General features: G+C 41.1%; 1 protein-coding gene across 1 annotated transcript in view; it reads left to right on the top strand.

Annotated features, from left to right (window-relative positions):
- The window catches only part of Atp8a2 (ATPase phospholipid transporting 8A2), a 604,547-nt gene that overhangs the window by 82,402 nt on the left and 509,678 nt on the right, over positions 1-12,467 (top strand). The window contains exons 10-14 of the mRNA XM_008824989.2: positions 2,790-2,955; positions 7,957-8,084; positions 9,025-9,102; positions 9,523-9,611; positions 9,925-9,969. Of these exons, the coding sequence (XP_008823211.1) occupies positions 2,790-2,955; positions 7,957-8,084; positions 9,025-9,102; positions 9,523-9,611; positions 9,925-9,969 (506 nt within the window). The remainder of the gene's footprint in view (positions 1-2,789; positions 2,956-7,956; positions 8,085-9,024; positions 9,103-9,522; positions 9,612-9,924; positions 9,970-12,467) is intronic.

Here is a 12,467-nt window from a genome sequence, read left to right as displayed (position 1 = left end):
CTTAAAAGGTGTTCAACATCACTAATAATTAGGGAAATGCAAATTAAAACCACTTTAAGATTTCATCTTACCCCAGTCACATTGGCTAAGATCAAGAGAGCAAATGATACCAAATGTTGGAGAGGATGTGGGGAAAGGGGAACACTCATGCACTGCTGGTGGGGCTGCAGATTTGTTCAACCCCTATGGAAAGCAGTGTGAAGAGCTCTTAAAAAACTACAAATGAACCTACCAGTTGACCCAGTTATACCACTCCTTGGCATATACCCAAAGAACTCATCCTATTGCCGAGACACATGTACATCCATGTTTGTTGCTGCTCTTTCCACAATAGCTAACAGATGGAAACAACCTAAATGTCCCTCAATTGACGAGTTGATAATGAAAATATGGTTAATTTATATGATGGAGTTTTACTCAGCAGTAAAGAAAGATAAAATCATGAAATTTGCAGGTAAATGAATGGAACTAGAAACTGTTATACTAAGTGAAGTAACACAGACTCAGAAAAAAAATCGACATATGTTCTCCCTCATATGTTGATCCTAGAACCAGAATCTGATAAATAAGTGTGCAACCAGACATAACTACAGGAACCAGGATAATGGAAAGGAAAATTAAGGCCTGTTTCCTACTGTTCTTCTCTTTCAGGTTCTTTCTTTTCCTTTACCTCCCTGTTTCCTTTCCATTATCCTTGCTCCTGTAGTTATGTCTGGATACACACTCACTTATCAGGGTTTGGTTCTAGGAACCTAGGGGATAAAAGGAAAGAAGGAGCTCAAGAGAGGTAGGACCATAGGAGAAGGGTATTTTTTAAGAGAGAAAGTGGGGGAATGGGGGCACCTTAAGTGGGAAAACCATGATGGAGGGGTGAGACAATGTGAGAGATAAACAATGCCTAGCTAGTTTTGAAAACCAGAGAGAACCTTATTACTAGCCTAGCCCTTTTAATCAGACCAACTGACTGCTCTGAAGGACAGTGCAGACCAAGGTTGTGGTCTCTTCTTCCCGCCTAGCTTCTGGTTCTAGGAATTGCCTCTTTGGAATGGTCAAAGTCTGTCCTCACCTGGCTTTCCTCTTCTACGTCTTTTTCAGCTATCTGCTGTATTACTGTAGTAATACAGTACAACAGTCTCCTGTTGCTGTTTAGTACATTTCCCTTGGTAGCTTAAAACTATACAAAATCATGATGTTGTGGTTCTGTAGGTCCAAATGTGGCTATGGATCTCACTGGATGAGGCTCCATGTGTGGCTGTTCTTTTCTGCAGGCCCTTGAGGGGCCCTTCTCCCTTCCTTTCTCAGCCTGTGGAGGATTCAGCTTTTCTGGGCTCATGGTTTCTCCCTCCATCTTCAAAGCCACTGATACTGCATCTCTAGTCATTTCTTTTTAGTCACTTCTCCAAGGAAAGGCTCTTGCATGTGAGGACCCCCATCATTAGATTGGGCCCATCAATGTAATCCAGGATAGTATCCTCATATCAAAGTCCCTCACCAGTTCTGCAAAGTCTCCTCATTGGGTCTTATCATTTGCCCATCACAACCACCATCAGAAATTTCTTTTAATTTAGACTTCAAGTGTAAAACTATTTGTTCAAACCATATGACTGACTTTTCCTCTGCTGAGAGGATCTAGTGTTGTATTTCCATCTGAGATGCAGTGGTTTTTCTGAAGCTTTTTGTACCCAGGCCCCAAGCCAGGTCTCAGCTCTAACTGAGTTGGTCCCACCAGGAGGCTGTTTTGCCCTCTGTTTCCCTTCTTGCCTAACTTCTGCATCTAACTCCAGTTCCTTCTGTTTTCAAGGCCCTCCCTTCCTTCCTCCCTCCCTCCCTCCCGTTTTAATTTTAATTTTATTTGTATAAGTATTTGCCTACATGTATGTATATGAACCACTTACATACCTGCTACCCACAAAGGCCTAAAGACAATATCAGATCCCCTGGAACTGATGGTTGTGAGAAGCCATATGGATACTGGGAACTGAACTTAGATCCTCTACAAGAGCAGCCAAGTGTTCTTAACTGCTGAGCCATCCTCCAAGCTCTGCCTTTCCTTCCTTCCTTCCTCCCTCCTTCCCTCCCTCCCTCCCTCCTTCCTTCCCTCCCTTCCTTCCTTCTGTATTTTTGAGACAGAGTCTCCCTGTAGCCACAGCTGGCCTGGAACTCACTATGTAGACCAGGCTGACCTCCATCTCACAGAGATCTTCCTGCTTCTGTCTCCTGAGTGCTAGGATTAAAGGCGTGTGACATTATGCATGGCCTTGGAGCTTATTTCTTGTTTCCACTTCTCCAAGTGAATCTTTTGTTCATCTATTTGTTTCTCTCTTGATATATATTTATGTTATGTCTCCTTTTCCTTAAATTTTGAGCTACGGGAAGGAAAATGAATACTTTAAAAATCTCTCTTCTGTTTGTTATGGTGCTGTACTATTTGTAGGCTGTCTTCATATTTTTATGGTAAAAAAATTAGCAGTTTGTGGATTGCTTTTAGACTGTACTTAAATTATTTAGAACCTGCTGTGATTATGAAAGTGGATAATGTTATGCTAAGGTGTACTGAGAAATATAGAACGAATCACGTAGAGTTGTAATATGTTCTTTAAATTGGAAGACTTTCTAAAACTAACTATTCATTCAAAACCATGGTGCACCTTTTAATTTCATTGTAGTTTGAAGGAGAGATCGTCCCTTTCTTTTCCTTTGTTGAATGTGGTTATTTAACTCTGTCTCTCCCTACCTCTTGCCCCGAAGCCTGTTTGTGACTGTTACTAACTTTCAATACTGGTTTACAGAATTCAACAAAAGCGCCCCTCAAGAGGTCAAATGTTGAGAAGGTAACCAATGTGCAGATCCTGGTGCTGTTTGGCATCCTCCTGGTCATGGCGCTGGTGAGCTCAGCAGGGGCCCTGTTCTGGAACGAGTCTCATGGCGGGAAGAACTGGTACATCAAGAAAATGGGTGAGTGTTGGTGTGCTTGTTGCTTAGTGCAGTAGGACAAACTCCTTGGAAGGTCCTTCTATGAAGGTTCTATGAGTGGTCGCCATGCCCTCCCTCTGTTACCCTTGGCTACCGTACCTGCACCAGGCCTTCATGGAGCATGAGTGGATTAGGAATTACAAGATGAAGAGAATTTGGGGATTGTTTTATGTTCAAATGATTGTTTCTCAGTTCTTTCTAAAGATAGTTTCAACATGAGAATCCCTTTGAATTGCTAACTTAATTTCAGTGAAATCCAGAAACACCAGTCTAACACACCTCTGTGGTCTTTCTGCAGTGCTGTTGTTGTCATATATATTATACATGTGTATACTGTCAACACAGTAATACAGTTTTGTAATTATTACTTTGTATAATCTCATGCTCTTCAGGAAGCTAAAAGGAAAACTATATATGCAATGTGCTTATGGGAACCTGCGTGCTTACCATTTCTGGTTGTCTTTGTTCCTTGCTGTGGATGAGTTACCAGCTGGTACCATCTCTTTGCTTCATGCATCTTCACTGTTTCCTGGCTCCTTTGAACTGTCATCTACATCGTGCAAGATCTTCTGTGCTGTCCAGGGTGAATTCCCAGCAAAGCTTTTCTGGCTATCCTTTCCATGGATGTTCCTGCTAAATTTCTAGCCAGTTTGCTAGTATCATGGGACATTTGCTTTCCTTGATTATTAGCTGCTGTGCTCTCTATTGTTTTTGATAGTATATATACTAGGTATGGCCTTTTAAATACTCCATTCAAATAATGCTAACTTCCTGGGCATTCCTGTCTTGGTACCTTACCTACCCAGAGATAGAATGTCTGCAGCCTGGAGCTGGGAGAGGGAGGTAGAAGCTGATGGTCTATTTGATCACTTTACCCACTCACTAGAGTAGACATGAATTTACAAGGGTCTGTGGATGTGCGGATGGAATAACGGTCTGTGGCTTAAATGCCAAGGTGCCCACTGTTCTTACATGACTCAGTAGATTTCCTTGATTACACACTTTTGGATTTTTATATGCTCTATGATCCATTTCCAGAGACTTACCTTGATTTCGATAGTTTTGTATAGTTTTGCTGCTACTTTGGGGGAGTAGAGAGTAAGGGCAAGACCTGCCAATCTCTGTACACAGCAACTCCAGAAAAATAATAGAACTTAATGACAAAAAGAATGATATATTTTAAGGCTTGAGGGTATTGCCTTGGGGTATTTTTATTCATGTCTCTCAATTATTTTTTGCTTATTGATTTGGACATGATTTTACTTTTCTAATTACTTTAAACAGAAAACTCTAAGATTTTGAACTACATAGGAAAACTCTTGTCGCTCATTTATTTTTTGTTTTTAAACATTGTTTCTTATGGCCTTGAGTTCAACATGTAGTTGAGGCTGGCCTCCAACTCCTGGTCCTCCTGCCTCCATCTCCCAAATGCTGGGATTACAGGCTTGAGCCACTGTTCCTGGATTAGTGTTGGTCCTTTACAAACGTGGGCCCTGTGGCTGAAATTTGAATTGTAGGCAGATCAGCTCTGTTGGCGTTGGTTCTTAAAACTTAGATTTGGATTGTTAGATGTCTTACTTCAGACATGAAAACTGGTCCAAGTGAATCTGGTTCCACAATGTTGGGTTGTGAGTAAACATGTGGCATCAAAGCTATGTTCAGTATGGGCTTTGTGCAAACTGGTACATGAAGTGCCCAGTGCATGCCAAGCGCCAGTGCTGGCTGTGTGATTTGCAGTAGGACATGGTCTTCATGTTGCTTCTACTCACAGCTGTCAGACCTCACGTATGGTGCCTCTGTTGGATCGACTTTCATCACCTATCACGTTTGGCCCTGTCCTAACCTCCTTTGGATTATCTTTGTTTGGCTGAACTTTTTGCACAGGGGTAAAGATTCTCTTTTCTTCTTCTGTGGACTTCATTGATTTCTTGGTGGGTCAGAGGATTTTAGAGCTTCTTAGGCTTTGGGTTTTCTCTGAATGCTCTCTGCTCTTTGACATATTTAAGTGTTATGAAACATTTTTGACTAGTCTTAAAAACCAGAAAGTTTTTATTTCTTTTTTAGTTTTTAAAATTTTATTTTTTTCTTCTTTCATTCATTTATTTCTATGGGGCTTTTGGGTACTCTAACATTTCCTCCTCTGAAGAGGTAACCCTAAAATCTTTTAAGGATTAGATACAAGCTCCCAAATACTTTCGACATTTTTGGCCTTTGGAACAGAGTATGTTGCTAACAGTCCTAAGGAAAATTTGAGTTTTAGCCAAGAAACTGTCTACTTTTCTTTGAGGTCTTTTTACCCTAACTGCCTAGCCAATTCCTACCTCCTATTCTTATCACGCCATCCTCTGAAGGGGTTACCCAAATTGCCAATAGGGAATCAGGACACAGACCACTCTGGTTTCTTCCATGCTGAACCGGGACGCAGGGTGAAGCAATTGGAGTACTCCTTCACTGGGTTTATCTAAAAGACTCCCAAATTGCATAACTCTTATCTCTTGGGGGGAGGGGGAGAAAGTCCTTGAATTGTGAATAGGAGATGTGAAGGAGAAATAAAGACAAGAATAATTATCATTACAAGTTCTAGACAGGGAATTAGAAAACAGCCAGAACAGGGCAATTTTCAAATGTTCATTTGAGAGTCCATTGGAATTTCTTGAAAATGGCTTCCAAAAGCATCCTTCTATTGGGTTCCTCCTCATTTTTCTTTTGTCTTCCAAGGCTGGACTCTAGACTAATGGATTCAGGATTTGCTTTCAGATATTTTGATAGCTGTTGGTGTGGTTAGAATCAGTGTCAGTTCCCTCTCAAAAGCTTCTAAACAGGGGAGAAACATTTTAGAACAATAGCTGGTTGTCTTCCTTAGTAACAGGTGGTCACTACAGTATTGGAGACCAAGACTTGAAGTCTCACATCTGAGCAGCACTTTCTGGTTAGGAACAAAATCATCAGTGAGAAATAATTGTCTAAATAACTTTTTATATAGACTTAAGCCTAATGTCTGGGAAGTATAATCCCTTGAACTCTTAAAGAAATATACTGATGACTTTACTCTTTGGTTATACTTTCTTTTGGGTGTTTAAGACCATACGGTTGGTCCAAATAAATCAATTTATTTTTACACTTAAGGTCATTTGAAAATCTGTTCCTCAGGGGTCACATGGGCTTGGGAGGAGAACCTGGCTCTTTTCTTTTAACAGTTCCATCTAGGTGAAGATAAGTCAAAGTTCCTGTTTGACCATGTCTGGCTTCACTTGGAAGCATGGAGGAAATGTTTCCTCTGAGTGACCCTCCTCTTTGTAGACTGGACACTGGTTCAGGTCCATCTCGTAGGGTCTCCATGGCCTCCCTGAACAAGAGGACAGGTGACTCACCACAGTTACAGGGCATTTTGAGAGGTGTTCCATAGTCCCCTGGAACTTGGTTGACCTTGGAGGGCAAGGGGCAAAAACTGTCCTTTAAGTGCCTCTGACCACATTAGTATAGACCTTAAAGTATAGTTGTTAAACATCCAATAAGGTTAGTTCCACCAGTCTGGTACTTTTAATTATCATGTGCTATATAGATAAGGCTTGGGTAAAAAACCAAATATTCTCAGATAAAATTGACTAGATATATATTTTGACTAAAACTAAGACCATAGAAATTTTAAGATTATGTATATATTATTTTTGTCTCATCCTTTATATATAACAAACCTAACCAGACCTCATCACTTGCTTAGGCTTTCTCATATTTTTTATTTTGGAAAATATCTTCATTTCCATATCCTTTTAACACCTTTTACATTTTCATTTTCTTTTTTAAAAAAACAATTATGAGACATAATAGCATTAACAAACAAATTTTCAGTCGGTTGTGAAACTTCTATTCCTGGGGATACTAAGCAATGCTTATTCCCTTTTAAGGTTCTGGTGTCAAGCCAATGTTTCATTAAAGTTTTACTGGGGAACCAATGAATTTATTGAGCTTACTTACCGAGATAATGGAGGGGGCTGCTGAGGTATATGTATGACCTGAGGGTATGCACACTGGATAGCCTTTACCCAGCACGGGTCATGCCTTCTCTTCCTAGCCTTCTGCAGATTGTGTATGTTAGCCCTCCCCAAATCCAGGAGGCTATGTGTTGTTGGGGTCAAATTACATACAGTTGGCTGGGAAGAGTGGCTGGATACTCCAGTGAGGGTCCAGTGACACTGCTTGGCCCTCCTTTAATGAATGAGCACAACCGTCCTCAAGCCCAATTGTGACGATGTTTAAATTTTATTGGCAGACAGGTATTTGTTATAAGCAAATGCTATACTTAGGGGTACCTGTAACTGTTGAGACTTAGAGGTCCTGTTCCGCAACTCCCTAGTTGTCTAAGAGAAACCAGTTGGCAAAGCAGTGTGTCAGGAGACACACTGGAGAACTACCAGCTTGAGAGTAGAAGGCTTGGTAGGAAGTGAAAGGCTGGGGGAAGGTGCTGGCCAGCTTGGGCCTGCTTCCTCCCTCCTTCCCAGTACCTCATCTTTCCACCACAGCCATCCTTAAACTCCAGGTCTGAACCACCCTGCCACCATGTGATGAGCTTTCCTGGTGAAGAGCTCAGTGAGTATGATTTGGAGCCAGGACAGATTCCTGATTTCCAGTCCCAGCCTCTCCTATGCTGGAGCCCCTTCTTGGCTTCTGCTAAGTTCTCTGAACTCCTCTGTACTAGTCACATCCCACTGTAAGGGTCGGGATGAGTATTCTCCATAGTGGGATGTGCTGTCCCCCACCCCTAGTCTCCAAAAAGGAAGCCAGCACTACCTGCAGGGACTGAGTCTGAATAGTCTTTGTAGTTGGAGATTCTGACACATAGTAGGCAGAGTAACTTTTTAAACTTCAATATCTAAACAAGCATATAGACTTTTATATGAGCGTCTTTTAGAAAAAAATAACAAAGTGAAAGACTGAGTGGAGACTGTCACTAAAGCTCTGTGGATATTTTGGTTTTCTTCCTAGATGCGAGCTCAGATAATTTTGGATACAACCTGCTGACATTTATCATCTTGTACAACAATCTAATTCCCATCAGTCTGCTGGTGACTCTTGAGGTTGTGAAATACACGCAAGCTCTCTTCATAAACTGGGTAGGTTTCCAAGAAAACTGAGTATAAAATGTGAGCTGCTGGAGAGATGCCAGTCCCTGTTTTCCAATGCTCTCCATGAGCCTTTGTCATTTGATTGCACTCCCAGAAAAGGACAGAGTCTGTTTATTACTAAGTTAGGGGAATAAGATGGACAAACCGAAACCAGCAAGCAATGTCCAAGACCTGAGAGGTGGGGAGGATGTGACCCCACCAATTCAGGGATTGTCTTAAAGAGTAAGTGGAAGGGGAGGATGCCCAACAGATGCTTGTCCTCTGTCTGCCACTGCCCTGAGTGCTAGAGTTCATTCTCTATTAGATTTCATCATGACAGTTTGGACTGGATCATAAGGATGGAGGTGAGAATTTTAAGGGGCTGCCATGGCTGTTAAGCACTGGGTCTTGACGACCTTCTTTGGCAGACCAGGAATTTTCATGTGTTTTACTTTGCTATTCACAGCAAGCCTGTGAGAGAGGCACTGATCCAGTTTAGAGCCAGGACATGAGATGATGATCTCTTGAACCCAAATCTTCTGTGAAAAAATATGTGGTTCCTTGTCACAGGCTTTCCCTCTCCTAACTGCCACTGCATTTTCTTTTCCTCTGTTTTCCCTCCTTTCCCTCCCCTTTTCTTTTCTTTCTTTATTTTCTTTTCAGAGACAGGATCTTCCTGCAGCCCCAGCTGGCCTGGAACTCACTGTGTAGACCAGGCTGGCCTCGATCTCACAGAGACCTACTGGCCTCTGCCTTCTGAGCGCTGGGATTAAAGGCATGCACCACCATGCCTGGCTACTACATTTCTACCCCAAGATAAAAGTTCATGTTTAAATTAAAATGGAAGGATTTTAAGTTTCTTGTTCTGTGTTAATCTGAATGAAATATTAGAATTACAGGTTTTCTAAAGCCTTCCTTTGTTCATTGCTTTCTCCGTTCTCTCTCTCAGGACACAGATATGTATTATATTGAAAATGATACCCCTGCGATGGCCAGAACATCAAACCTTAATGAAGAGCTTGGGCAGGTGAGAACCTCTTTGGAAATGTTGAGAACAGTGTCATGAGAGGGAGGCAAGTGTTCGCAGGAGAGCTGCAGGGGGTTTGCATAGTCACCCTTGATTGTGGTTATGGCATCTGGTTTTCAAGGCATCAAGGAATAAAAACATCACTTGGTTTTAGAGACACAGCTGTATCATTTTGCCCAGAAATTCTGTGCAAAAAAAAAATAGTGTAGAACATTGTATAAAATATACTCTAATGAGCTAGGGGTGTGGTGGTACACACCCTTAATCTCAGTACTGGCTTGAGGGGGCAGAGGCAGGTGAATCTTCCTGATTAGAGGTCAGCCTGGTCTACATAGCAAGTTCCATGACAGCTGGAGCTATAGTGAGACCCTTGCCTCTTTATACATTCTTGATGTGAAATCCTTTCATTCTTTGCCTTAGGTAAAATATCTGTTCTCTGACAAGACTGGAACTCTTACATGCAATATCATGAACTTTAAGAAGTGTAGCATAGCTGGGGTGACCTATGGGTAAGCCTGTTTATTACTTAAATTTTTGTTTCTAGTCTTCTGACAAATTTTATTTTTGCTACTTTGTCAAATATTTTGACTTTCTGGTATGCATAAGGGATTATTTGGCTATATAGTTGCTATTAAATGTGCTTAAAAGGTAATGGGGTCCCCAATGAATCTTTAAATACCTGAAATATGACTTATTCCTTTAACTTTTAATGTAACTGTTGAAGTCCCAGGCACCTGTGGATTGGTATATCTACTCTTGTAATTACGCATTTCTTCATGTTTTCATCCATTTTCTGACCACCATTTTCCCTCTCTTTGCCAGTCACTTCCCAGAACTGACTAGAGAACCATCATCAGATGACTTCTCGTAAGTAGATCTAATATACCTTGTCGCTTTGGTGGAAGAGCTTCAGAGCAGTTTTATATCTAAATTTAAGTTTCTTGTGTGTTATTTGGAAAAGGAGCCAGAATAAGTTTTAAACACAAATAGGGTTTAATCCACACCACAAAGCTTTGAACATCATCTGCTTGCCCTTTGTCCAGGAGTCCCTTTTCCAGGAAGCAGCTACCTGCAACTTTTTTACTTTCTAAAACTTATCCTATATTTCAAAATAATATTTTATGCTATTGAAAAACTCTATTGACATTATCGGACTATTCGCCAGAAAAGATTCAGCACCTGCCCTCTGGTGTACTGCCCATTTCTCCCAGTCCGTCTTTCCCAGTCCTTTGGAAGTGCTTAACAGTATCTGTATTTCTTTAGCATATGAACATTGAACTGTGACCTTTGGGTAGGCAGTTTTTCTTCATTATGTTGGGTATTTATTGGACTTACTATAAGACATTTCATTTAGGAAATGCCCTTGTATTATTGCTGTGATAACTGTCCTCCCTTCCCATTTATTTCTCTGCCTTCCTATTGTTAGGCAGGTGGTCAACCTTTGGGTTGATCCTCTGACTTTCTTATCTCTCACTCTTTTTTTTTCAAATATAACTCATATTTTTATTTGTTGATTTTTTGTGTGCATATCATACAGAACATCACAGATAATCTTATTCATCTATATATCTACTTCCATGACGCCCTCCCTTAGCTCCCCTGCCTCCACTGGAGCCCATATACTCTGTCATCCCTGGTACTGTCCACTGTGTTGTCGGTGCCCCCAGCCATTCCCCAGTTCTTGTTCATCACCTGAATCTAGTCAGTTTATCTAGAGTTCCTTGTTTTAGGAAGATCAGCTCTTCCTCATCTAGCAGCAATCAGTTGCCAACATTCCTTTAGATGCGATTAGGGTCTGCTGTTCATTTTCTCAGTTCTATGCTGGGTTACTGTCTGGGAGTCTCTTGGGCACCCTGGCCAACAATTCAAAGGAGGTATCTTCTGTCTGGCATTGTTTCTTGTTATGTAGCCTTTAGCTATACACATGGACTCTTAAAATTTATATTGACCCCTTTAATCTTTGATTATACTTTCCTTTTAGGTATTTAAGACCATACAGTTGGCCCAGATAAACCAATTTATTTTTACTCTTAAGTCGTTTGAAGATCTGTTCTTCAGGGATTACATGGGCTTGGGATGAGCATGGCTCCATTCTTTTACCAGTTCCATCTATGTGAAGATAAGTCAAAGGTTCTTCTCAACCATGGCTGGCTTCACTTGGATGCATAGAAGAAATGTTTCCTCTGTGTTGACCCTCCTCTTTGTAGACTGGACACTGGTTCAAGTCCATCTGGTGGGATATCCATGGCCTCCTTGATCAAGAAGACAGGCTACTCTCTGAAGTTTCAGGACATTTTGAGAGATTCTTATAGTCCCCTGGAACTTAGTCTACCTGGGAGGGCAAGGAGCAAAAGCTGTCTTTTATGTCCCCCTGACCAAATTAGTATAGGCCTCAAAGTATGGCTGTTAAACATCCAAGAAAGTTAGTTCCACAAGTCTGGTACTTTTAATTACCATGTGCCATGTAGATAAAGCTTGGGCAAAGACCAAACATTCTCAGATAAACCTTGCCTAGACATATATTATATTCCTTGATCTAGCTGTATATATAATTTATCAGTAAGTTGTTGGACTAATATGGTTCCCTCTGTTTTTTTTTAAAACTAGTTAGGCATTATTTATGTCTTTCATCATCTAACCCTTCTACCATGGTTTCCCCAAGGTGCCCCCACTTCTCCCTTAATAATACCCGTCTCCTATGGTCCCACCTCTCTTGAGCTTCTTCTTTCCCATTATCCCCTAGGTTCCTTGTATACCCTTCCCTCCCCCTCCCCTTAAAATAGCCCTATTTTTATCCATATCTCCCTAGTAACACACGTTTCCTACTGTTCTCTTTCAGGTTCTTTCTTTTCCTTTACCTCCCTGGTTCCTTTTCATTACCCTGGTTCCTGTAGTTATGTCTGGATACATACTCACTTAACAGGATTTGGTGCTAGGATCCATATATGAGGGAGAATATACATCTTTTTTTTTCTGAGTCTGTGTTACTTAGTATGTTTCTAGTTCCATCCATTTACCGGCAAATTTCATGATATCGTCTTTCTTTACTGCTGAGTAAAACTCCATTGTATAAATGAACCACATTTTCATTATCCACTTGTCAGCTGAGGGACACTTAGGTTGCTTCCATCTCTTAGCTATTGTGAAGAGTGCAGCAACAAATGTGGATGTGTAAGTGTCTCTGTGATAGGATGAGTTCTTTGGGTATATGCCAAGGAGTGGTATAACTGGGTCAAATGGTAGGTTCATTTCTGGTTTTTTAAGAGTTCTCCACACTGCTTTCCATAGGAGTTGTACAAGTTTGCAGCCGCACCAGCAGTGGATGAGTGTTTCCCTTTCCCCACATCCTCTCCAACATTTGATAT

This window comes from Nannospalax galili, unplaced genomic scaffold (genome assembly GCF_000622305.1).
Source record: "Nannospalax galili isolate Female #2095 unplaced genomic scaffold, S.galili_v1.0 scaffold488, whole genome shotgun sequence".
In the NCBI taxonomy this organism is placed as follows: Eukaryota; Metazoa; Chordata; class Mammalia; order Rodentia; family Spalacidae; genus Nannospalax; species Nannospalax galili.
The sequence above is the reverse complement of the archived record's forward strand: the minus strand, read 5'-3'. Positions and strand labels throughout refer to the sequence as shown.